Source organism: Anomaloglossus baeobatrachus, chromosome 2, assembly GCF_048569485.1.
Source record: "Anomaloglossus baeobatrachus isolate aAnoBae1 chromosome 2, aAnoBae1.hap1, whole genome shotgun sequence".
NCBI lineage: Eukaryota > Metazoa > Chordata > Amphibia > Anura > Aromobatidae > Anomaloglossus > Anomaloglossus baeobatrachus.
In genome coordinates, this window is record NC_134354.1 from 201,829,079 (window position 1) to 201,856,730 (window position 27,652).

The 27,652-nt window shown below is 43.4% G+C and overlaps 1 protein-coding gene across 2 annotated transcripts in view; it reads left to right on the forward strand.

Moving 5' to 3' along the window:
* Positions 1 to 27,652, forward strand: part of WNT2B (Wnt family member 2B) — a 251,662-nt gene that overhangs the window by 159,172 nt on the left and 64,838 nt on the right. The window contains exon 2 of one of the 2 annotated variants that reach the window (XM_075333613.1): positions 15,472 to 15,692. In XM_075333613.1, the coding sequence (XP_075189728.1) occupies positions 15,472 to 15,692 (221 nt within the window). The remainder of the gene's footprint in view (positions 1 to 15,471; positions 15,693 to 27,652) is intronic. The other variant, XM_075333614.1, reaches the window with a different exon arrangement.

A 27,652-nucleotide genomic window follows, 5' to 3' on the forward strand; every position in this document is an offset into this window, starting at 1 on the left:
TCACACGTACTTACCTGCTCAGCGACGTCGCTGTGACCGACGAACCGCCTCCTTTCTAAGGGGGCGGTTCGCTCGGTGTCACAGCGACGTCACTAAGCGGCTGCCAAATCAAAGTGGAGGGCGGAGATGAGCGGGACGAACATCCCGCCCACCTTCTTCCTTCCTCATTGCTGGCATGTGGCAGGTAAGGAGAGGTTCCTGGTTCCTGTGGCATCACACGCGATGTGTGCTGCTGCAGGGACGACGATCAACTTCGCCCACGCAACAGCAGCGATAATTGGGAGAGGACCCCCATGTCAACGAGGAGCGACTTTGGACGTTTTTGCAATGATCCAAAATCACTCCTAGGAGTCACACACAACGAGATCGCAACAGCGGCCGAATGTGCGTCACAAAATCCGTGACCCCAACGAGATCGCTGTAGCGATCTCGTAGCGTGTAAAGCCACCCTAAGATAACAATAGTATTATTAAACAGTCTTTAGCTCAATCTTGAGCCATAGCAACTTGTTGGATGAACGCTCTGTAGGAAGATCGATCTTGTGGAAGCCTAGATAGGTCCACCAGGGTCTTCCCCACCACATTCTTGATAGTATCAAGCCATTAGGTTATATGTCTTCTTCTTCACCTTGTTCCTTCAATTTTTCTGACCATGATGTCCTTCTACAGTGATTGCCCTTTTCTTATGATGTGTCCAAAGTAGGCAAGTCTTAAGCCTGCTTTACACGGGACGACCGATCGTGCGATTTCACGATCGATCGTACCCGCCCCCCGTCGTTTGTGCGTCACGGGCAAATTGCTGCCCATGTTGCACAAAGTCGTAAAACCCCCGTCACACGTACTTACGTGCTGAGCGACCTCGCTGTGGTCAGCGAACGTCCACTTCCTGAATGGGGAGGGACATTCGGCGTCACAGTGACGTCACACAGCCGCCGGCCAATAGAAGCGGAGGGGCGGAGGTGAGCAGGATGTAAATATCTCTCCCACCTTCTTTCTTCCGCATAGCCGGCGGAAGCCGTGGGACGCAGGTAAGCAGAGTTCATCGCTCCCGTGGTTCACACGGAGCGACGTGTACTGCCACGGGACCTATGAACAACCGGCACAAGTAAAAATAAACGATATTATGAAACTGAGCAACGAGTACATGACTCACGATTTGTGAGCGATACTGCGTCACTCAGAGGTTTCACACGAGACGAGGTCGTGTATGATGCCGGATGTGCGTCACGAAAACCGTGACCCGACGATGCATCGCACGATCCGTCGTCTCGTGTAAAGCAACCTTTAGCTTGGTGATCCCTGCTTCGAATGACATGCCTGGTTTGATTTGTTTCAAAATTGATTTTTTTTTCTCAAAATTGTGATTTATTTTTTTTCTCACTATCATCTGAACAGCCCTTTTGAATAACAGGGTCAGTGAGCTGTCCATGTAGTATCCGATCAAATATTGAACATCACGCTGCTGTTTTATATGGATGAGCCCTAATGCACACACACAAACACTTAGGGCTCATGCGCAAGTTGCGTAATTATATGCATTTACGCTGCATATTGCACTGCAGCGTAAATGCATGCGTCCTGTGTCCCCAGCACAATCTATGTAGATTGTGCATGAGACGTGCGCACGTTGCTTTTATGAACGCAGTGATTTGGGTGCTAAAATATTTACCCAAATCTGTGCGTTCATAAAATGAGCATGTCAATTATTTGTGCGCTCTGGATGCAGCTCCCACTCTGTCTATGGTGGGGGCAGCAGCCATAGCGCATGAAATCGTTTTTTTTTCTACACAAAAACTGCATCCATTATGCAGTGTTTCTGCAGCAATTTGAAGCGCACATGTGCTATCAAATCGCTGCAGAATATTCAGTAGTTACGTGCGCATGAGCCCTTAAAGGGAACCTATCACGTGAAAAAACACTATTAACCTGCAGATATGGGGATAATCTGCTGGTTAATAGGATTCTAAATCTGCACATTAAACCCTGCTGCTGGGAGGAAATAAACTTTAATCCTCCCTGCAGCATTCTGGTTTCAGTCACTGCTCTGTGTATGGGGAGCGCTGGCTGTATCCATGCCCCCTTCACTGACTGACAGCTTCCTGTCCTCTAATGCAGAGCAGCTGTTTGTCAGTGCAGGGGGCGCTCTCCATACATAAAGCGGTTGCTGAACCTGTGGCAGCACCACCACTGGAACTGAAACGCAAATGCTGCCAGGAGGAATAAAGTTCATTTCCTGCAGGCAGTGGGGTTCATGTGCAGGTGCCGGGCAGGGTCAGAACGCAAGTATCCTGCAGATTAACCCCATATCTGCAGGTTAATAGCGTTTTTCCACCTGACAGTTTCCCTTTAACCATGTAGTAAGTATTAACAGATACTCTCAGATAACGTTCAGCAAGACGTTTTTCTTAAGTGTAAAATCAGCAAAGTTATGCTGGGAATGAAGTGTGGGTAATAGTAGCTTTTCCAGCTCTCCTCCGCTCTGCATGTGTAGAACTCTGAAGCGCCTGGCTGCACCATATCCATGACACGTGGAGCTCACAGAGAATAGTTATTTCTTCCTAGATAGCTAAGAAGCTTGGCCAAGGGTTGAGGACAGATATGGAAAATCCCACTTCAGCTCCAAATAAATTCTTATGAAAATCTTCTGGACAGTGCTCATAAATATTCATTCATATCTGTGTTTTCTTATAGTTTCATAGTCATTAGTCAAAAATGTAATAAAAAAATGGATAAGAATAGAAAATGAAAACCATTGGGTTTAACAAGTCAGTGGTCTATCTCAAGTTCCATTTATTTTAACTAATGTCTGTTCATTTAATACATTTCAGAAGAATTTCATAGAAACATGGATATACAGTGCCTTGCGAAAGTATTCTGCCCCCCCCCTTGAATTTTTTAACCTTTTCCCACATTTCAGGCTTTAAAAATAAAGATACAAATTTTAATGTTAGGGTGAAGAATCAACAACAAGTGGGACACAATTGTGAAGTTGAACAATATTTATTGCTTATTTTAAACGTTTGTAAAAAAGAATAAACTGAAAATTTGGGCATGCACTTGCCTAGATGGGGGTCTTTCTTACAATTATGACCACAAACAACCAGTCAAAGAGATCTGGCAACATTAATCAAGCATACTCATCATAGGACAAAAAAGGAGTACAATGAGTACTGGTCACATGGAGAAAGTGGAGCTAAACCTTCAAATAGACGACATACGTAGCAGAGCCGAATGTAGAAGAAATAGGTGGCCCTCACCCGATCCATTAAAGTCCTTTATTTTGTTTGCTTAAAAATCATGGATGCAGGAGAACGAAGCAGCGCTACCCGCATTCTCCTGCATCTATGGTTTTTAAGCAAACAAAATAAAGGACTTTTATGGATTGGGGTGAGGGCCACCTATTTCTTCTACACTCTGCTCTTTTATTACAATTATGGCCCTATCTGATGTTAGAGCAACGTCACCTTCAGCTCTTTACAACTCTTGGGCTGGCTGAGAACGGTGTCACTGTTCCTGCCCAGGGCATGCACAGTACATCAATGAAGCTGGTGAACTTACAACCTCTCGGGAGCCACTGGCTTACAGTTATAGGGGTATGGACGGAGCGATAAGGCATTTTATTTTACCTTGACATTATCATATATTTGTTTACTTTAAAGGATCAAGATTAAAATATACTGACTGTTGCTGGCATTTTACACGGGACAATTCTGCTGAACATGGATACACTGCAGTTAGTTAGCAACCATTAAAAAGGTAACCCACTACTTGGACACCCCTTCTGAAGCCCTATGGTCCCCCTCCACCTAAGGAAAATAATAACACCTATACTCATTTTTTGTGCTGGCACCGTTTCAGTGGTGTCAGCTCTGCCTCTCCCGGGGCTCACATGACATTATGTCACACAATCCCTGTGGAAAATCAGCGCTGGCTTCACTCTATCTCCTGTTGGAAAAGTCAATACATCCAGTGGAAGTAAGAGTGGCTGCTCTCTCATTTCCTTCCGATGTCAATTACATCTGTAGGAGGGAAGAATGAAGCCAGTGCTGATTGATCGCAGGGATTGTGAAACATAAAAATGTCATGTGAGCCCTGGGAGAGGCAGAGCTAGCACCACTGAAATGGTGTTATTTTTCCTGGGGGGGTGAAAACAGGGATTCAGAAAAGATTGTCTGAGTAGTGAGTAGCAGTTTTAAAAAGAATATAAATGTGGTGAGAATGCTCAAAAAAAATCACTGGACTGGGCAAGTTATAGGTGTTATGCACTACATGGACAATGCCTTTTTCAAATAAGGTTACCTCCCTTGTAAAATAATAATAATGTCTATACTCATGTTGTACAGAGACAGAGACAGACAGGGAATTAGAGAGACAGACAGGGAATGAAAGAAACAGACAGGGAATGAGAGAAACAGACAGGGAATGAGAGAAACAGACAGGGAATGAGAGAAACAGACAGGGAATGAGAGAGAGACTGACAGGGAATGAGAGAGACAGACTGACAAGGAATGAGAGAGACAGACAGGGAATGAGAGAGACTGAAAGGGAATGAGAGAGACAGAAAGGGAATGAGAGAGACAGACAGATAGGGAATGAGAGAGTCAGACAGGGAATGAGAGAGCCAGACAGGGAATGAGAGAGCCAGACAGGGAATGAGAGAGACTGAAAGGGAATGAGACAGACTGAAAGGGAATGAGACAGACTGACAGGGAATGGGAGAGACAGACAGAGACAGACAGGCTACATGCTCAGTTACAACCACTATACATTACCACATCTTGCAGTTCCTGATCGGTGCAGAGCAGGAGAGGAGCCACTGGGACCTGCTTGGAGGCTGCACAACAGGACCTGCTACTTCACCGGTCATGTGATCAGGCATATGATTAGTCAGATGACCTGACAGGTCCTTCACCTCAGCCTCCATTTTGGTCCAGTACATTTCCTCCCCTGCTCTGCGCCGATCACATAGATCAGTGCAGGAAGTGAGAGGGCAGCTCTCTGTGAGCAACCCATCGGCATGACTTGAAGCATACATCAGATGCCATCTTCCCCTGTCCCAGCTTGCAAGCTGCGTAGTGACATCAGCAGCTGCAGTCTTAAAAAGGCACAGTGCAGGTGGACTGCAACTTAAGGAGGCGGCAGCCCTGCAGTCTTAAATAGCTGCTGGAGGACTTGCCCCAAATGAAAATCAATGCTGGTCCAGCCAGCCTCTGATTCTATCAGAGCTGCATGTGCATCCTTGGAGTGAGTGAGCCAGCGGTCCACTGCAGGCACCAGCCCATCTGGCATTTGCCCTGACTGGAACCCTTGTGAATTTGTCTTTATCATGGCTTTCACAAAGGTTTTAATCAATCCCAACTTTGTATGTAGCAGAGGAAGAAAGATTTTTGATGGAGCAACTAAAGGATTATGCTGAAAATTGTCTCTACCTGGAGGAGAGATGTTTCTCTGTCCCAATCACGATGAACATAATGCTCTACTGTTTTTCTACTGTCCCAAAAACACAAGAAGCAACAATATTTAGTGAAACCTCCTTGCATTCCCATTAGCAGACCAATCACTTTCAGATCTCCACAGATATTCCATTGATGATGCTTATATTGTATAGCATCCAAAACAACTGACAGATTTTCATAACTTACCTTTAGATGATATGAGCGAGCAATAGGGATTGATGGGTTCATATTTTCATTGTGAAGCAACACTGCTTTCAAAGTTCTCTGGGATAAGTCAATAAACAATCCCCAATCTGCAACAAAATACTCTTGATTCAGTTCTTCAAAGAGGCCATTCACATTCTTACAGTACACCATTGGTCCATCAACTGTGAAAAAATGTGTTAAATTGTTACTTTTGTTTCGGTAATAACACACTTTCACATCATCATGAAGAAGATTCTTCTGTTTCAACCTAGATGAATGAAGTTCAGCTTTATCTTTTGACAATGAAAGGTCTCTGATGAGTTCATTCAATTAATGTTGAGTAAAGCATTCTGGCTGCTCGGCTGCTCCATCAGGTACATATTCATCTTGATTTGAGGTCTCCATGTCTTTGCCAGTAGCTTCAGCTCCATAGTCTTCCTATTCTTAATTTTCATCCAATCCAAACAATGGTGGTACAGGAACTGGCAAGATACCATAACGTGGAACTGGCCTAATCGCAGATTCAAGTTCAGGATAATTAATCTTATGTTTGTTCTTGAAGAAAAACCCTTCAGTTTGACAAAACAAAAGTAGCAGTCATCACTATGATTTTTGGGTTCTCTCCAAATCATGGGAACAGCAAATGGCACAGCCACTTTCCTCAAATTCAACACGTCACGAAGACTATTTGAACAACTTGACCATATCACTTGAGCGGCCCACAATACATTGAAAATGCATAAATAACAAAAATACTTCTATTTCAAAAACTTTATGTGATAGAGCAAAACTAAGCATAGTTTTGGAATCAGCATAGCAAACTCCATAAAGCAGACATATTACCTTTGGTGATGATTTTTTTGTGTTGACCAGTGTAATTAGAGATATTATATACCCAATTTAAGAAGTTTTAACCGGATTATATTATCAATCATTAATCCTATCAGGATATACAACCAGCAATTATTACACCAAAATATCCCAATAATAATGAAACCAATATAAAATGAGTTTTTATTAATGGTAAGTATTTATTAAAACCATACATGAAATTTGACATACAATTAAAACCTACATAAAACCCAAAGGCAGGGACAACAGGCTATGCAACCCAGCATGGACATGGGGTATAATATTGATATATATACATATATATGGGGAACAGTTAGAGTGTAACTTAAATGAAACAGTAATTCGGTCATTAATACGGTCACAATTTGACCTGTCAATAGTAAAATACTATAACCGCAAAATCAACTGCCCCATTAGATCGTAAATAGCAAACCTGTAGCCATGGTGGATCGCACAACCAGCCTCCCTGCCTCTCACTCCAACGCACGTTTCACACCGCTGCTTCCTCAGGGAGTGGTAGGGAGGCAGGCGGTGGACCCACTTTATATGTCCGGTGCACATGTGTATCTTGCTTAATGCTCCCGTACCTAATTACAGAGCACCGCCGGAAAGCACCCGGACCGGAAGCCAGCGACACGTCACCATCGGTCGCGTCATCGGGCATGCGCATGGGCACGCGATGACGCGAGCAAGAGCAAGCGGGTCGCATAGCAACCCCCAGGAAAACAACTCGACGGCGCTCAGCACAGGATCAATCACATGATCGCACCAACCGGACATAGAATACCGAAGGGACTAAAAAACATAAGAAATTTCAATACAATCTTTATTAACACATTTTGTTCATATACTATATTACTAAAACCATGATTCATATCATTATATACTATAGCCATAAAGTGAAAAGGGGCACACGTATAATTAAATACCATATACTGTATATTATATACCACATACCATACATATCAAATTTTTGATATGTATGGTATGTGGTATATAATATACAGTATATAATGATATGAATCATGGTTTTAGTAATATAGTATATGAACAAAATGTGTTAATAAAGATTGTATTGAAATTTCTTATGTTTTTTAGTCCCTTCGGTATTCTATGTCCGGTTGGTGCGATCATGTGATTGATCCTGTGCTGAGCGCCGTCGAGTTGTTTTCCTGGGGGTTGCTATTCGACCCGCTTGCTCTCGCTCGCGTCATCGCGTGCCCATGCGCATGCCCGATGACGCGACCGATGGTGACGTGTCGCTGGCTTCCGGTCCGGGTGCTTTCCGGCGGCGCTCTGTAATTAGGTACGGGAGCATTAATCAAGATACACATGTGCACCGGACATATAAAGTGGGTTCACCGCCTGCCTCCCTACCACTCCCTGAGGAAGCAGCGGTGTGAAACGTGCGTTGGAGTGAGAGGCAGGGAGGCTGGTTGTGCAATCCACCATGGCTACAGGTTTGCTATTTCGATCTAAGGGGGCAGTTGATTTTGCGGTTATAGTATTTTACTATTGACATTTCAAATTGTGACCGTATTAATGACCGCATTACTGTTTCATTTAAGTTACACTCTAACTGTTCCCCATATATATGTATATATATCAATAGTATACCCCATGTCCATGCTGGGTTGCATAGCCTGTTGTCCCTGCCTTTGGGTTTTATGTAGGTTTTAATTGTATGTCAAATTTCATGTATGGTTTTAATAAATACTTACCATTAATAAAAACTCCTTTTATATTAGTTTCATTATTATTGGGATATTTTGGTGTAATAATTAGAGATATTGTTTAATGTATGCCTCCACGAAAAAATAAGTTTAACCCCAGCTAAGTGCAAACCTCCACTAATGTCCTAAAAAAACACTTTTATAACCCCAAGTGCTTACACGTCTGAGAGATTTGATTCAGTATTTACGGTGCTTTCCTATAGGCAGGTGAAGTCACTAAGGGTGGACTTATGTTAATGAGAGCCCAAAATGATGCTGTAATGACCCAGGTAGAACAAGCCTGTTCCTGGTTTGTTCCTCATTTAATATATGGTATTAACCTGCACAAAGATTTGTATAATTCACTTACCTTTAAGTAGCCTACGTGAAGCTTGCAGTGGTTGTTATCACTACATTTCTTTCAATGACTATCAAAGTAAAAGCTTCTTAGAGTAACGCTGGGTTCACACATAGCGACAGCGACAACGACGTTGCTGTTACATCAACATTTTCTGTGACGTAACAGCGACCTTGTAAGTCGTTGTTATGATCGCTGCTTAGCTGTCAAACACAGCGACGCAGCAGCGATCATAACGTCGCTACATGTGCAGAGAGCAGGGAGCCGCGCACACTGCTTAGCGCTGGCTCCTTGCTCTCCTAGCTACAGTACACATCGGGTTAATTAACCCGATGTGTACTGCAGCTACATGTGCAGAGAGCAGGGAGCCGGCACTGGCAGCGAGAGCGGCGGAGCCTGGTAACGAAGGTAAATATCGGGTAACCAGGGAAAGGGCTTCCCTTGATTACCCGATGTTTATCTTGGTTACAGCTTACCGCAGCTGCCAGATGCCGGCTCCTGCTCCCTGCTCGCTTCATTTCGTCGCTCTCTCGCTGTCACACACAGCGATCTGTGTGTCACAGCGGGAGAGCGCCTTTGAAGAAAACGAACCAGGGCTTTGTGTAATGAGCAACGATCTCACAGCAGGGGCCAGATCGCTGCTCAGTGTCACACACAGCGAGATCGCTAATGAGCTCACTGTTGCGTCACCAAAACCGTGACGTAGCAGCGATTTCGGTAGCGATCTCGCTATGTGTGAAGTACCCCTAATGACTGAAATTGGATTTTTATGACCAGGAGAGTGACTATTTTGTTTGGTTACAATTCAGCATGCACCAGACTAACCATGTTAGCAAGTTTCTGGCGCCTGATCTGAAAGCAGGATAATGTAGAGGCAGAGACCCTGATATAAGCAATGTGTCTTTTATTGGGCTGCAAATTGTATCTTTGATATAATCACAGTTTTATCAGCAGATAATCACCAAAAGGCTAGTAAGGCTATGTGCGCACGTTGCGTCGGAGTACCTGCAGTTTATTCTGCACTTTTTCCTTCCCTTGGTTTTTGACCAAATGGCTTTTGGCCATTTTTCAGCGCTAAAAACGCATGCGTTTTTTCCGCGTTTTAAGTGCGTTTTCAGCGCTTTTTACATGCGTTTTTGTTCCCAAAAAAAGCATATGCGTTTGTCATGCTATTGGGCTCTAAAATAAAGTTAAAAGATTCAAAAACAAAGATGTCTGCCTTTCCTGTCTAGTTTATGTTAATGTGTTATGAAGTCATTTCCTGAAACAATGAGAACTACTAAGTCATCAAGGTAAATTCATTAAAACACTTTATAATACGCTAAATAAAAGTAAAAAAACATATATTTATCAACAAAAACATATTTTATTTATTTGTTTGGCTTTTTTACAGTCATAAAGCAGTTTATTACCACAATGACACATGTTTTTAAGCTAACAAAATTTATATGCAAAATTTTGACATAATTAGGTCATAATCAAAAATTAACAAAAAAAAAAAAAATTAAATTACTGATCAGAAAATAATTGACTACTGAAATAGCCATGAGGTTGGTCACTTGCCCTCAAATTTAAATTTACAGGAGGCTGAATATTTATTTGGGAATTCTGGGGTTTATGAGTTGTTATGGGTTGTTGAAAATATTGTTGTTGCAAATTTGGATTAAAGGGAATTTGATTAACAGAATATTGTTTAGGTATGTACATTGGGTTTGTGCCCATATTTTCAGTAGTCTTTTCAGTTGGTGGGTTTTTTAGATCTGAAAACATCTGTTCAATTTTTGATATTATAGAGCCGGATGCAGGGAAACTACCCTCTTCCTCCCACATGACACATATGGCTGTCATGCATGTATTTTTTTTTTTTTTAAATCTTTAATTTTGCAAATTCGACCAGCAATACTAGTTCCAAAATGATCTATGTCATCTTCATGTGCAGTTGTATTTAATAATTTTAAAGTTTCATTACATATTACTTCTTCCGCTAATTGTATAGTTTTGGGATTTTTTTTTTATTTTTTGGCTTTATATATTTTGATGGTCCCGAGTTATTGTTTGTTGACCTAGGTGGTGATTTTTCAGGTACACTGACATTTTTTAATATCCCCTTCATTTTCTGAGGTAATGTGTTTAATACTGCCAGATGGCCCATCCAGGTCTTGTTGATGAAGGCTCTCATGGCCTTCACCATCACCAACAGGTGTTTCTAGGGATGTTAAATTCCCTGAAGTTCTGAAAAAAAAACATCGCATTGATCAAAAAACAAAAAATAAAAACTGTCACACAATTTTGATGATAACATTATTTTAATAAAACAATGCAAACATACAGTTACATGAATACTTACTCTCTGTTTTTGCGACTTGTGCATAAAAATGTCAGATCATCATAATAAATAAAATTAGGTTTCTTGGGTGAACTCCCACTTTTCATGCCCTCATTCCTTATTTTATTAAATCGGTCCTTTACAGATCGCCATCTCTTGCGCACGTCAAGCTCTATTACAATTTAAAAATAATAAAAAATAATTTTACACTATAAATTTATGTTCTAACATATTTGATAATAATATAATATAAAATACAAATTTATACATTATACCAATTCTATGTTGTAAGGCTGCATCAGCCTCATGCCATTGTGGAAAACGTTCTGCACAAATTGTTCCCCAACAGTCCATCCTCTTTGTTTTCTGCATATAATCTGGGCATGTAGGATCCCATAGGCATGGCATGGATTCAACCTGTTTGGTTAAATTTAAATTGATATATTAAATATTTAATACAATTATTATAGATTTATAACCATTATCATTTTTAAAAATGTCTTGCAAAGTAGTCCACAATACATCATAGCAGATTGCAAAAATACAAATAAGTATTTTATTTTTAAATTAAAATATTAATATATATATTTTTAGGAGGATTTTATACATTTATCATTTTTTTAAGGAAAATTAAGTATAGGTTCTTTTAACTTTTCAATACAGTTCTAACATATAAAGAAAGATTAATTGATAAAAATATGTGAAATATTCATTAACTTACCATAGAAATTAATTTGGCAACATCTATTTTCATTCTTTGGAACCAAGCCATTTTATACACAAGTATCTCAAAGTATGTTGAAATTGAGAAATCTCAATAGTAGCAGGCACAAAAACATACACATCTCAGTATTTATAGGTAAAAGGAAGTGATGTAGGTAATGACGTTTCTGCCTTGGTTATTTCCCTCATACAACTGCATTTTTGCTTGTGAAAACGTAGGTAAAAAGCATGTGAAACGCTTCTAAAACGCAGATTATTCAATCCAACATGCGTTTTGACATTTCTCATTGACTCCAATGTTAGGGAAACGCTGCAGAAATGGCAAAAACAACTGACATGCTGCTTCTTTTTCAGCATGGTTTTTGACCCAAAATATGCAAATTAAACGCTGCAGAAGAAAAAGCAAAGTGCAGACAGGATTTCATCTTTTCCCATAGACTTTGCTGGAAAACAAAAACGCATGCTTTTTAGCGCAAAAACGCTGCCGCTCAAAATGCTGCGGAAACGCGGGAAAAAAACGCAACGTGCGCACATAGCCTAAGGCTGTGTGTTCACACATTGCTTTTTTTCTGCTTTTTTTCTGCAGGCAAAACGTGCTCGAAACTCTTTACAAAAAGCAAGTTTTGCTGCATCCTTTCTGCTTTTTCTGTGTTTTCACTGTGTTTTTACTGTTTGTTTGGTTTTTTTTTGCAGCATTTTTGCTGCAGGTTATACAGCAGGTTAAATAAGTATTGAACACATCACCAATTTTCTAAGTAATTATATATCTAAAGATGCAATTGAGATGAATTTATTGGGAATATAATTCACACAGGCAAAGAAATGAAACTAAAGATGTCCATAAATGATGTGTAATAATGAGAAATGCCACAGGTTAAAAAGAATTGAACACATGAAGAAAGAAGTACAAAAAGCCATGAAAGTCATGTCACTTGCTGAAATCTATCAGTAATTAGAAATCAATCCTGCCACTTAGTGAAAAAATAATATCAGCTAATTCAGCTGATGGCCAATAAAAAGGTGTCTTACCCAAGTGCCACACAAGAAACGACTCAGGATGGGTATAACCAATAAGCTGTCTCAAGACCATTGCAACCTTATTCTTACAAAACATACTGATGGCACTGGATACAGAACACTTTCTAAACTACTGACAGTTCCAGTGAGCACTGTTGGGGCCATATGTGGAAAGAACATCTGATCACCATAAACGAGCCACAACCTGGTGCTCACAGCAAGATTTCAGACAAAGGAGTGAAAAGAATTATCAGAAGAGTTGTCCAAAAGCCAAAATTCACATGTGGGGCGCTACAGAAAGACCTGGAATCAGTAGGTACAATTGTTTCAAAGAAAACTATAAGTTATGCATTCAACCTCCATGGCCTGTATACACGCTCACAACGCAAGACTCCATTGCTGAACAAAAAAACACATGCAAGAACATTTAACGTTTGCTTAACAACATTTATACAAGCCTTGGAAATACTGGGAGAAAAGAGTCTGGTCAGATGAGAACAAAATTGAACTGTTTGGATACCATAAAAAGCACTGCATATCACTCCCAAAACACCATATGATGTGGTTCTGTTTTTTAGCATACAGCACTGGCAAACTTAATGTAACTGAAGGAAGGATGAATGGATAAATCTACTGAGATATTCTTGATAAAAATTTGCTGCCATGTAAAAGGATGATGAAGATGAAACGAGGGTAGACATTTCAGCAAAATAATGTCCACAAACATACAGCCAAGGAAAGAAGGAACTAAAGGCCGCTTTACACGCTGCAACATCACTAGCGATGTCGCTAGTGATCGTACCCGCTCCGTCGTTTGTGCGTCACAGGCAAATCGCTGCCTGTGGCGAACAATATCGGTAGTGCGCGTCACACGAACTTACCTTCCTAATGACGTCGCTGTCGCCGGCGAACAACCTCTTTTCTAAGGGGGCGGTTCGTGCGGCGTCACAGCGACGTCACACATCGGGCCACCAATAGAAGAGGAGGGGCGGAGAGCAGCCGCATAAACATCACTCCCACCTCGTTGCCGGAGGATGCAGGAATCGTCGTTCCCGGGGTGTCACACGTAGCAATGTGTGCTGCCTCAGGAACGACGAACAACCTGCGTCCAGTACGAGCAACGATATTTTGAAAATGAACGACGTGTCAACAATCAACAATTTGGTGAGTATTTGGGATCGTTAGCAGTCGCTCGTATGTGTCACACGCAACTATGTCGCTAACGAGGCCAGATGTGCGTCACGAATTCCATGACGCCAGCGATATCTCGTTAGCGATGTTGTGTGTAAAGCGGCCTTTAAGCTGAACTTTTGAGTTCATAAAAGGAGCCCACGGAACTTTCAGGATTTGAAAAGTGTTTGTCTGGAAGAATCGGCTAAAATCACACCTGAGCCATGCATGCTACTAGTTTCTCTATTCAGGAGGCATCTTGAAGCTTTCATCAGCAACAAAGGGTTTTGTAAGAAATATTTAAATTTCAGTATGCGTGTTTACTACTTTTTCCATGTGTCATTTCTCATTATCACACAACTTAACTTATGGACATTGATAGTTTGATTTCTTTGCCTGTGGCGATTGGATGGGTTGTTACTGACAACTGGTTAGAAATTCATGTCAATAGCAACTTTTGAAACACATTTACTAGAAAAATTGTGACACGTTCAATATTTATTTCACCCAAGGTATGGGTCATTTGTCTACAGTACATGTTAAATAAAGCTAGTTTCATTCACAAAAATGCAGTAAAAACGCAACAAAAACGCAAAAGACATGAAACAAAAATGCATGGTTGCGATTTTGCACTTTCTCATTGCTTACAATGGCGAAAAAAAACGCTGCAAAAACATTGAAAGAATTGACAACCTACGGTTGTCAAAAAAGCAGCAGTTTTACAATTCAGTCAGAAAACAAAAAACAATTGTGTGTTTCTGAAATCTCATAGCTTTTCTGGAATTGTAGAATGCAGCTTTTAGTTTGCATAAAAATTCTTATATAAAAAAAATCGCTGCAAAAAGGCAACATGTGAACATTGCCTAAATCTGCTGCTAGTAGTCATCCATATTCAGGAGCACTGTATAACTACACCCCTACCACTGATTGGCAGCTTTTTGCCTATGCACAGTGTACACAGAAAGCTGCCAATCAGTGGTGTGGGCGGGGTTATGCAGGGCTCCGCATTCTGTGAACTGGAAGATGAAACAGTGATCAAAACTAGAGCAAGAAACCCCATAAGTAATACATCATTGAAATCAGGGTCTCTGCCTCTACATCATGCTGCTCTCAGATGGGGTAAGAAACACTGGTGACAGTTATTTTCACTTAAAGGAAATCTAGCACTAATCATGCCATTTCATTTACAACTACTGTATATAGTAAGGCAAGGTAAATGTGCATAGCATAGCCCTACAACTGAAAAATAAATTGTGTGTAGTGTTTATAGTAAATACTCTGCAGTGTACACATACAACTAGACATCTAGAGGAAAAGAAGAGCAACGAGACAAGTTGCAAAGAAATTGTATGGGTGCAATTGTGCTTCACGTTTTGAGCCAGTAGTGATCAGCTGTACCTGTAATCTGCTCAATACTACAGCGCCACCACAGGGCAAATGGAGTATTACACAGTTTATATTGAATTCAAAGGCTTCATTGTTATATAAAGAGTAGATTTGCCAGGTAACACAGATCAAGAGTCGCTATTTGTAGCCGGTCTGCCTAATAAATGAGGATCAGAATTCAGTATTTGTAATTAGAGTTTCTACAGAGAGGACCAATGATTCACATAGGTCGGGGTAGGGGGAATAGAAATAGACATTTACATTTGTAATTTTTTATTCCTTGTAGGTATATTGGTGCACTAGGAGCAAGAGTAATATGTGATAATATCCCAGGTCTTGTCAACAAGCAGAGACAACTTTGTCAGAAGCATCCGGACATCATGCAAGCCATTGGTGAGGGAGCTAAGGAGTGGATCAGAGAGTGCCAGCATCAATTCAGGCACCATCGGTGGAACTGCAGCACCCTGGAAAGGGATCACACTGTCTTTGGTAAAGTCATGCTGAGAAGTATGTTGTCATGCCTAAAACCAAACGTTAATCAACCAGAAAATATTATGTAATGATGACAGTACTGTGTGTGTGTGTACAGACAAAAAATGTGGACATACCTTCTCACTCAAAGAGTTTTCTTTATTTTCATGACTCTGAAAATTGTAGATTCACATTGAAGGCATCAAAACTATGAATTAACACATGTGGTATGAAACAACTGTAATTAACTGTAATTAATTATAAAATATCTTTTATATCCTAGGTTCTTCAAAGCAGCCACCTTTTGCTTTGATTACTACTTTGCACACTCTTGACATTCTCTTGATGAGCTTCAAGAGGTAGTCACCAGAAATGGTCTTCCAACAGTCTTGAAGGAGTTTCCAGAGATGCTTAGCACTTGTTGGCCCTTTTGCCTTCACTCTGCGGTCCAGCTCACCCAAAACCATCTTGATTGGGTTTCAGGTCTGGTAACTGTGGAGGCCAGGTCATCTGGCGTAGCACCCCATCATTCTCCTGCTTAGTCAAATAGCCCTTACACAGCCTGGAGGTGTGTTTGGGGTCATTGTCCTGTTGAAAAATAAATGATGATCCAACTAAGCACAAACCGGATGGCATAGTATGCCGCTGCAAGATGCTGTGGAATCCATGCTGGTTCCGTATACCTTCAATTTTAAATAAATCCCCAACATTGTCACCAGCAAAGCACCCCAACACCATCACACCTCCTCCTCCATGCTTCATGGTGGGAACCAAGCATGTAGAGTCCATCTGTTCACCTTTTCTGCGTCGCACAAAGACACGTTGGTTGGATCCAAAGATCTCAAATTTGGACTCATCAGACCAAAGCACAGATTTCCACTGGTCTAATGTCCATTCCTTGTGTTCTTTCGCCCAAACAAGTCTCTTCTGCTTGTTGCCTGTCCTTAGCAGTGATTTTCTAGCAGCTATTTTACCATGAAGGCCTGCTGAACAAAGTCTCCTCTTAACAGTTGTTCCATAGTTGTGTCTGCTGCTAGAACCCTGTGTGGTATTGACCTGGTCTCTAATCTGAGCTGCTGTTAACCTGCAATTTCTGAGGCTGGTGACTCGGATAAACTTATCCTCTGCAGCAGAAGTGACTCTTGGTCTTCCTTTCCTGGGGCGGTCCTCATGTGAGCCAGTTTCTTTGTAGCGTTTGATGGTTTTTGTCACTGCACTTGGGGACACTTTCAAAGTTTTCCCAATTTTTCGGACTGACTGACCTTAATTTCTTAAAGTAATGATGGCCACTCGTTTTTCTTTACTTAGCTGCTTTTTTCTTGCCATAATACAAATTCTAACAGTCTACTCAGTAAGACTATCAGCTGTGTATCCACCAGACTTTTGCACAACACAACTGATGGTCCCAACCCAATTTATAAGGCAAGAAATCCCACTTATTAAACCTGCCAGGGCACACCTGTGAAGTGAAAACCATTTCCGGTGACTACCTCTTGAAGCTCACCAAGAGAATGCCAAGAGTGTGCAAAGCAGTAATGAAAGCAAAAGGTGGCTACTTTGAAGAACCTAGAATATAAGACATATTTTCAGTTTTTTCACAATTTTTTGTTAAATATTTCATTCCACATGTGTTAATTCATAGTTTTGATGCCGTCAATGTGCATCTACAATTTTCAGAGCCATGAAAATAAAGAAAACTCTTTGAATGAGAAGGTATGTCCAAACTTTTGGTCTGTACTGTGTATGTGTGTGTGTGTGTATATATATATATTGACTTTGTACAAGATAAGACTACAATGACACAAGGTTGATTGGTAATATAGGCGGTCACAATTGTGTTTGGAACACAATATATATGAATTTATTAAATCCAATTTGTTTTCATGTTTTTAACTTTTTGCTTTTATGAATCGAGTAGAATTAAAGTGTTATTCTCAAAATATCAAGTTACTCCCTACTTTTAGGATAATTGTCTGATTTCTCTGGATTTGAGTGCTGGAACTACTAACAATGCCAACAACGTAGCTCAGAAACCCAGGGAATGGGGCTTTGATCGCCTTCCTGAATGGGGTGGAGATTAGAGTTGAGTGATGTTCGAGTTTCGCCAATTTCATGTTCGAGTGATTTTGGGGGTGCTCGAAATCGACCGCGAACGCGAGCTTTATGCTAAAAAATCGATAGCTCGAGTTACGTTCAAGAACGGTTAGATCAGCAAAAAGCCTAGCTAGTTACTAGCTGGCTTTTCACGGTAATAGTGTGAGTCACTCTGTGATTCACACTATTATCTAATTTCAGCGTATAGTGTGCAGTCACGGCGCGTTTAGATCAGTGCTGCTGGAATAAGGGCGATCGCCATTTTTTTTTTCTCCCTAAGCGCGCGTGCAGTGGGGCGGGCCAGCATGTCAGCCAATCCCAGACACACACACACAGCTAAGTGGTCTTTTTTGCCAGACAAGCAAGGGTATGTGTCATAGGCTGTCCATGTCACATGTCCTTGCATTATAAATACGGGCATTTCCCTCACGGCGCCATTATCTGCTTTCTGCGTGTAGGTGACAGTCAGCGCTCACGCAGCTCCTGGCGCCGCTCCGGCTGTATACGCTATACACACAGCGCTCTACAGATTAGGGACAGAGGTTTATTTCAGCCCTTTTCAGGGCTCATTTTCTCGGGCTCAGAGCCATAGGTGACAGTCAGGTCCGTGGAAACGCTGTATACAGCTTCAGATGACAGCGTCTGTGTACCTAAGCTCAGGGAATTCCTTGCTGCATTTCCCCATTAGGAGGGATAGAAAGTGAGGCTTCTTTTCATGTCCACTGACCCAGAGAACCCACCTGCTCACTTTTGCCATGCTATTTTTATTTCAAACAGTGCTGGACATAAATGGCATCCAAACAGTGGCTGCTATACTAATTTTGTGTCCCACTGGTGCCAAGCATTTTCCAGCACCTCTGCATTAAACCCTCATGCACATTTTGCTACGCTATTTTTATAGCAAACAGTGCTGGACATAAGTGGCATCCAAAACGTGGCTGCTCTAATAATTTTGTGTCCCACCGGTGCCAAGCATTTTCCAGCACCTCTACATTAAACCCTCATGCACCTTTTGCTACGCTATTTTTATAGCAAACTCCGGGAATTCCTTGCTGCATTTCATCATTAGAAGGGATAGAAAGTGAGGCTTCCTTTACCGTCCTGGTACCCACAGAACACGGCCACTGTACCCACCTGCCCACTTTTGCCACGCTATTTAATTTGCCCAAAGAGCTGCCATCCTAAAATTGTCTGGAATACTAAGTTAGTGTTCCTTTGCTGCCAAGCAAGGTACAACACATGTGCATTCTACACTCCTTTCCATATCTTGAATGCAATTATTAACTGCAGGTAGTACAACCAATCTGTGACGAAGGTGCAGGCGTGGATATAATGTTGCCTTCATCCAATGGTGGTTCTCTAGATGTCTGACAGCTCAACAATACCATCTGTTTCCACTTCCAAAACTAGTGACGACCTGCCAATCACACTCCCGCTTACGGGTAAATGGGTGGAAGTTCAGCGTGAAAAAGCATGTGTGACTGCTGTCCCCACAGTCACAGAGGATGAAGAGCACGCAGATGCACTTGATGGGGCAGGCGGTGGTTGCACAGCCCCGCTAGGCCACATTGTAGCACGGTGAAATTCCCATTGTGATTTATGCTTCATTTTAAGTCTTGTACTTGGTGGGCTCCCCAGTATGCAGCAATACCACGCAACAGGAAAAGGACTCTAGGCAGTTGGGTTGATAAATGATTGTTTAACTTTACAAAAACAAACAATAAGAACCATGCATAAAATTGAAATAATAGAACAATCTATTTAGTTGCCTACTACCTGCTAATCCCTCTGTGCAGCAGCAGTAATTGTGTGTTTGTGCGTGTTTATGTGTGTGTGTGTGCGAACACGACTTACCAGTGGCGCATCACAAGAGCTTCAAAGTTATCTACCTAAACATAGACAAAGCACATTACCCCCCCTGAATACCCTTGTTAACTGAAGCCTCACAGATAAAGCAGTTGATAACAGTGTGAATGCAAACCACACAGCTCTGCAACACAGTCATGGAAATCTTGAAAAGCAACATTCAATGCAAACATGTGTCGCTGTCCCTCTATGATTTAAACTGTACGTGACAATTTGACAGTGCAGAGGCAGCAAGTCTTATTGTCTATATAGTTGGCCAACCCAGAACAGATATGTGTTTTGCTAATAAAACAAAGTGTTGCGTGCACGCATTACTGTCTGGGCACAGCCTACCGTACCCGGGTACTGTGATGTTTAGTTGCCATAAATACAGACTTTACGCTCCTCTCACGGTAAACAGTATAGACAGTACTGGTCAAATGTTGGTCTGTGGCACAGGATGATGCTCATTAGCGTTACTGTGCTCCTCACCAAACTCCAACACGACTCCCCTCACAATTGAACGAAATGTTTCCGCAGTGGCTCCTTGCTGTAACACACACCTTTAGCTTTTCCTTCTGTTCATAGACAGCATCTCCAAGTCCACACCCGAAGACTAATTTGATATTGCTATAGTGACTAAACAGACAAAGGAAGATCCAAAAAAACAGCAGCTCCTTGTGTGTAGTCTGCAACAATGCATGCATTGAACGGCAAATAAGCATGTTGCATTGACAGTGGCTAAAGCTAAGCAATACACCCTCACGCTATCAATTCATATCCATGTGACACTTCATGGAGGAAGTACTCAAAGTTGTGAGTTTTTGCCTTCTACTTAGAGAATGTTGACAAATCTTACAGATTACATGACTTGGGTGATCCTTTGCGATGTCCAAAAAGTCCCAGGCTAGGCAAGCCTTACAGCCCATGCGACCTGCATAGCCAACATGACTTATGCTCAGAGGCAGAGTTGTGGCCGAGGATTAAGTTGTTGACGTGCTTCCAGTACTTTGTCTCTGTCCAGGAAGACACAACGTACACTCGTCGTCAGTAGCATCCTCCTCCACCTCCTCTGCTGACGTCATCGACTGGCTGACTTTGGTTTGACAGTAAGTGGGGTCTCCAACCTCATCATCACCCTGTGTGTTTTCATTCCCCTCGTCCTGAGTCCTCCGTGACAACCTCTTCCTGCCCTGACCGAATAGCAAAGTTGTCGTTACAATCAGGTATCTGAGTCTCCTCATCATGTTCCCCATTGTCTCCACCAGGATGATGTACGGTTTGGAAATGAGGGTGTACATTATGCTCAGCACCTTCTTCATCGGGGCCTGGATCCGACTCACAAAGCTTCTGGCCATCTGTGCAGATCATTTCCCCTGTCTCCTGGAACTCGCTGCCTCAACACGTCAGATTATCTGCTACACCCGCAAGCTTCAAACGGAAACTGAAAACTCATCTGTTCAGAAATGACTATAACCTTCAATGACCCCACCAACGTTCGTAGCGGCCGCCCAACCTACACCCCACCTACTGTCTCCACCCCAAAATCCTTTACAATATAATCCCGCAAGGGCAGGGCCCTCTTCCCTCTGTACCAGTCTGTCTATTGTTACTTGTTCATGTATTCTGTATGTAACCCCCTTCTCATGTACAGCACCATGAAATCAATGGTGCTCTATAAATAAATAATAATAATAATAACTTCTTTGTCTGTACTCACTGCAGCTTTGAAGCAGACCTCTGATTCCCAGGCTATAGTGTGACTGAACAGTTCTGCAGACTCAACCATCTCTGTTACCCCATACTCAGCAGGGCTGGTGGAAACTTGAGAGCTGTTATGAAGCAAGTGCGATTGGGTTGACACCACAGTGGAATGGAGTATTTGTGGTATTGAACTTGAAGTGGAGGAGAGGTCACTTTATGGCACACTTGAGATCCATTGAAGCAGCTGCTGTTTTGGTGCCTCATCCATTTTTGTTAGCAATGGTCGGGTCCGTGAAAAAAGGATCCTATCAGATTATCCACGGGAAGAAGTACACCTGTTATTTTGGCTGTTATTTGTTGTTACAAATCGGTGCCGCCGTAAACGCAAGTAACCTGCTGCGGATCCAGTTGCGCCCAGGCGTCAGCTGCCATTTAGGGCTGTGCCTCGGGTTGTCCAGCTGGCTGCTTTCTCTTCCACATCTACGTGTGGAGAGGCGGCTAGTGCGCATGCGTGTGCCGATTTACCCCAGCCGCAGCCTAACTCCAGTGTTTCGCCTAGTGAGTATGCTCAGCCTGCCTGTGCCATTCCTGAGGCTAAGTCTTCATTTTGGGCTACAGCGCATGCTCCCACACTTTGTGCGAAAAGCCTCTTTGCACAGGTACTTGGACTTCTGGCCGGGTCTAAGTCCTGTGTTGTGCCTAGACAGCATGCTGAAGGTGATAGTCTTTTTTCGGAGACTGTATTTCATGCTACTGAGCATGCTCAGGCATGTAGTGCATCAGAGGCTAGGTCCGGTAATGAACTCTTTGGCCCTGCTCCTGATGTGGGGGGCACATATAGACCACAGGGCATCAGGTGTCCTGACGATGTGGCCAGGCAACTCCCAACTGGCTTGCAGAGGCCCGCCGCTATGATTTGTCACCTCATTATTGTTGGTCAGACGATGACTGGTGAGGTGTTTGGGTCGTGGCTGCCATGAGGTCATCATTGAAGTGGCCTTTCCGAATAGGACGCTAGTTATGCCACACATGACGTGTCACTTTGCTTTTGTCTTCAGGAGGTGCATTGTGGTCCACCCTGGTTTGGGGCGGACACAGGTTATAAAAGGGGCTGGAGCCAACAAGGAGGTGTGCAGTCTTCTATTATGCTCCGAAAGAGCACTCCTCCATGTGTTGAACCCATTGCGGCTTTAGGCCAGAGGTAGGCAGAAATAGGGCGTCGATGCAGGCCGCCACCACAGTTGGTAACGCAGAACGGTTAAGACCAGCTCCTGTCCTACCAGTCCTGCTTGTGCAGCCCAGTGGCATTAACAGGCCTGCTGCTGCTGATGCGCCTGCTGTCCACAGGTGTGTCCCCTACGCACACGGACAGCGTACCCAATGGCCCCTGTTGTTAACAGGGAGTTCCTGGGCTGGGTGGGCGTGTGGACCCTGTGACGCTAACAGGGCTCCCAGTCTCCAGATCCGAGTGGCGTCTAACTCGGTTCAGGCTACTATTAGTTTCAGAGTCACCCAGCTCTCTATCCTCCACCTAACCTTCCAGTTGCCAACCTCTCCTTTTCCATCTGGGAGCACGGTGGACACTGACTGACGATGGGGATATATACCTTTCTCTTTCTTTTCTTCTTAATTATTTTATATAGCGGTAACATAGTATATACCACTTTATCCAAATCTGCCATTCCCACCATAACAGATGTTGTTTCTTCAGCAAATGTTACTGTTGCTTAACCACCAAACACACGGACACAAACATTTTTCCCCTGTCCAACACACCTGTTCCCCTTTCCACCAGCATCTGTCCTTTTTCAACTCATTTGGTATATGACCAAAAGTGCAACTCTGCAGGGACACCGTACTCAATGCCGTCTCAGCACAGCATCCAGCCCTCGGTCCCTCAGATGTGGACAAGTAAAAGACCATTTCCTCCTATCCATGACAAAGCGTTGAGATTCACTCTATGCAGGACTGGTGTTTAGTGGAAAAGCAGATCTAAGATTGCGTACCACCTTCTGCTGATACTCCTGCACACGTGCGTCCCTTTCTATGGCAGGAATTATTTCGCCAAATTTTGTGTTATACCGGGGATCTAACAGTGTGGCAACCCAGTAGTCAGCATTACTTCGAATTCGTACAATCCGAGGGTCATGTTGTAGGTAGTGCAGCAAGAAGGCGCTCATGTGTCTTGTGCATCCAGGAGGACCAAGTCCTTGGTTTGTTGGTGGCGGAGAGGTGAGAATCGTGCCTCCTTCCTCTGCCCTCTCCCCCCAACTTCGTACAACCGAAATGTGTGCAAGCTCTCACTCATCTGCTGAGTCTTCCATGCCCATCGCCAGTTCGTCCTCCATTTCTTCCTAGGCTCCTGCACCTTCCTCAACAGTTTTGCTGATACTATGCGCCCTTGATAATCCCTCTCCCCCACCGTCCCATGACTGCCGCCTAGGTGCCGCTGACCGTCTGGACCTTGTAGATCTTGTTATCCCTTCCGCATACAACTCCTCCTGTACTTCCTCCCCTTCCTCTTGTCCCAACACCTGACTCCGAATAATGCTTACAGTGTGCTCCATCATGTAGATGACCAGAATTGTCATGCTGAGAATGGCATCGCCAGTCCTAAACATCTTCGTCGACATTTGTAAACTGTGTAGAAGGGTGCATAGGTCCTTGATCTGACACCACTCCAGCAGCGTGATCTGCACCACCTCTAGATCAAGTTAGCCCAGGGTATACATCATAACGTATTTCAGCAGGGCTCGGCGGTGCAGCCACAGACACTGCAACATGTGCAGATTCAAATTCCTGCGTTTTGGCACATCGCATTTCAGGCGTTTAACCGCCAGACCTAAAGAATTCTGGAGCGATGAAAGTTTTTGAGCTGCTGGGTGCAAACGATGGAAGTGAGCACATAGCGAGCATGCCCGCTGCACAAGGCCATGTAGGCCGGGATGGTGTTTTAAAAATTTCTGAAGAATCAGATTCAACACGTGAGCCATACAAGGCACATGTGTCACAATGCCCTGACGAAACCCCGCAGCCAGGTTTGCATCATTGCCGCACATGGCTGTTAAGTCACCACCGGAGTCCACTCCGTCAATTTGTACTCCGGTTGCCAGGTGACAACATGTTCCTTTCGTGCATAGTGCTGATGATGGGAGAGGAGTTGATAGCAGCAGCGCAGGTGGACGCAGGTTATGCTCACCCACTGGGCTGTGTTACCTTGACAGATGCAGAACCACTGGCTGAATGTAGGTGGTGGGTGTCTCACAGATGAAGTACCATCATTCAGCTACAACCAATGGGAAAACACCACACCCTTTTTTAGGCCCATCCTGTCTGCTGACCACTGCCAGACATAGCTATGAACCTCTGGTTACTGTTACCCCCAGTTCTGTTTTGTGATTTTGTGTGCTTGTTATCTGACTACTTTTCCTGCTTGCTGTTTATGTACCTTGTTGGCCGATCCGCATTTCACCTCTGCTTGTTTTCTGATTAAGTCCTGGCCATCCCATTCTGTTCCTCTTCCAAATTAATGTTTTGACCCTGCCTGACTACTATTCTCTGGAACTGCAGCCTTCCACAGGTATTGATCACCTTGGGCCCTGTGTAATTCCAAATCCCTGTATAGGGGTTAAAGGGTTTCAGGGTTCTGGGGGTCCTGCTTGGTGAGTGGCTTAAGGAAGGCGTTACACCGTGCTCTCTGCAGAAGGCCATGTAGGCCAGGATAGTGCTTTAAAAATTGCTGGACAACCAGGTTCAACACGTGACCCACACAAGGCACGTGTGTCCCATTGTCACGGCGAAGGGCCGCACCCAGGTTTGCATCATTGTCGCACCCGGCCTTCCCTGGCTGCTGGTTGAATGGAGACAACCATTGATGAAACTCGATCTCCAGAGCTAACCGTCCACAACTCCTCAGCGGTGTCTCACATTTCCCATACATTTCAAAGTAAACATTTGACTGCCTGATGGCATTGAGCTCTGCTGCCAGCATAGTAAGGAGGTGTGTGGGATTCCTTGTGCACAGTTACAAGGAAGGGTGGCCTGACCACACAGGGTTTGGGCTGAGGTGGAGGACCCAGACGAGGTTGAGGAGGCAGAAGCAGTGTATTAACTTCTACATACAGAGGAAGGATTGACACACAACTCATGGGGACGGCAAGACTTCTACAGCAGACCCTTCTCCATCTCTCCCCACAGTAACCAATTGCCCAGTTAGCGACATGTAACGCCCCTGCCCATGCTTACTGGGCCAAGTATCTGTGGTGAAATGCACCCAGTCACTCACAGTTTCTCAAACAAGCGGTGATGTTTGGTGCGACATGCTGGTGTAGCGCGGGCATGCCTTTGTTGGAGGAGTGGCACCTGGGTATCGGCTCTTGGGTGACTGCGATGGGCATAAGGTCTCAAAAATCCTTGGTTAAAAAGGTTGGAAAGGCAGCATTTTGGTAGCCAACAGCTTGCAGATGCTGAAAGTCAACGTCTAAGCCATGTCATGCCCTTCTAAACGCATGTAAAACACAGCAAGGGGACTCCAACCACAGTCTCCCTCGTTTCCACTAATTGGTCCACACACACCCCACTTGATTGGCATCAGTTGACCCCCATTTTCAAGATGAAAAAGATACTTTGCATGAATCACTCTCAAAAATACACGTGCCTTTCGCTTCCCCTGGATGACCCAGGGGAAGAAAAGTCCTCTGAGAGGCATGACTTGTTCATCTTGGTTCTTTTAAACACAGCGAGGGGACTCCAACCACAGTCTCCCTCGTTTCCACTAATTGGGCCACACACACCCCACTTGACTGGCATCAGTTGACCCCCAGTTTCAAGATGAAAAAGTTGCTTTGCATGAAGCACTCTCAAAAATACACGTGCCTTTCGCCTCCCCTGGATGACCCAGGGGAAGAAAAGTACTCTGAGAGGCATGACTTGTTCATCTTGGTTCTTTTAAACACAGCGAGGGGACTCCAATCACAGTCTCCCTCGTTTCCACTAATTGGGCCACACACACACCTCACTTGACTGGCATCAGTTGACCCCCATTTTCAAGATGAAAAAGATGCTTTGCATGAAGCACTCTCAAAAATACACATGTCTTTCGCCTCCCCTGGATGACCCAGGGGAAGAAAAGTCCTCTGTGATCCATTACTTCCTCATCTTGGTGAACGTTAGTCTGTCCACATTGTCAGTGGACAGATGCGTGCGCTTATCTGTCAGCACACCCCCAGCAGCACTGAAGACACATTCCGAGAGAACGCTGGCTGCGGGACACAACAAGATACCCAAGGCGTACGTGGCGAGCTCAGGCAATTTATCCAGATTGGAAGCCTAAAATGAGTAGGACTCAAGCTGCACAGTAATGGCATCGATGTTCCCTTGCATATACTCATACATGTGTCTCCTCTTTTTCCTCGTCCAGCTGTTTAGTTTTCGCATGAGTATTTGTCCTTTTCACTTTCCCATGTGTTTGTGTTGTCTTGGGAGTTGTTCTGCACCTTTTGGACAATTTTGAGGGTGTTTTCCAGGTGTTTTTAGGGGTTTGTGATTGCCTCCCATTGTTTTCAATGGGGTTCGAGAGGTTCGTCGAACGGCTCGTCAAACGGGGCACCGTTCGACGAACCGAACTCGAACTCTAGGGGGGGGGCTCATCTTTAGTGGAGATATGAACGCTTCATTTTCTATGGGACTGCAGAGTACAGTTCTCATCTTTTTCTTGCAGACTCATTGACAATGAATGGACAAGGATATTGCTTCCTATTCTTTCAGCTCCAGAGACCCAATAATTACATTGTTTGTGGTCCCAACAGTCGGACTCACATCTAGCAAGTTATCACTTAACTCATGGAAAAGGAAAATTTCTCTTTCTGTTATGTTCATTTCCTCCCGGCAGTGGGGCTCTCAGTGCGGTGGTCGCACCACTTCAGAGCGCTATTAACCTGCAGATTACCCCCATAGCTGGGGTAACAAAAACCTGATGACAGACTTCCTTTCACTTAGTGAACTCTGTAAAGTGTGGACTGAGAATATTTTGCTAAGTTTCAGTGGTAGATGCATGTGATTTAACCCCTTAGTGACGGAGCTAATTTTCACCTTAATGACCAGACCAAATTTTGCAATTCTGACCAGTGTCACTTCATGAGGTTATAACTCTGATACGCTTCAACGGATCCCGGTAAATCTGAGCTTGTTTTTTCGTCACTTATTGGACTTCATGTTAGTATCAAATTTAGGACAATATTTTTTGTGTTTAATTATGAAAAAAATTGAATTTTGGCAAAAATTTAGAAAATTTAGCAATTTTCAACTTCTGAATTTTTATACCATTAAACCAGAGATTTGTGTGACACAAAATA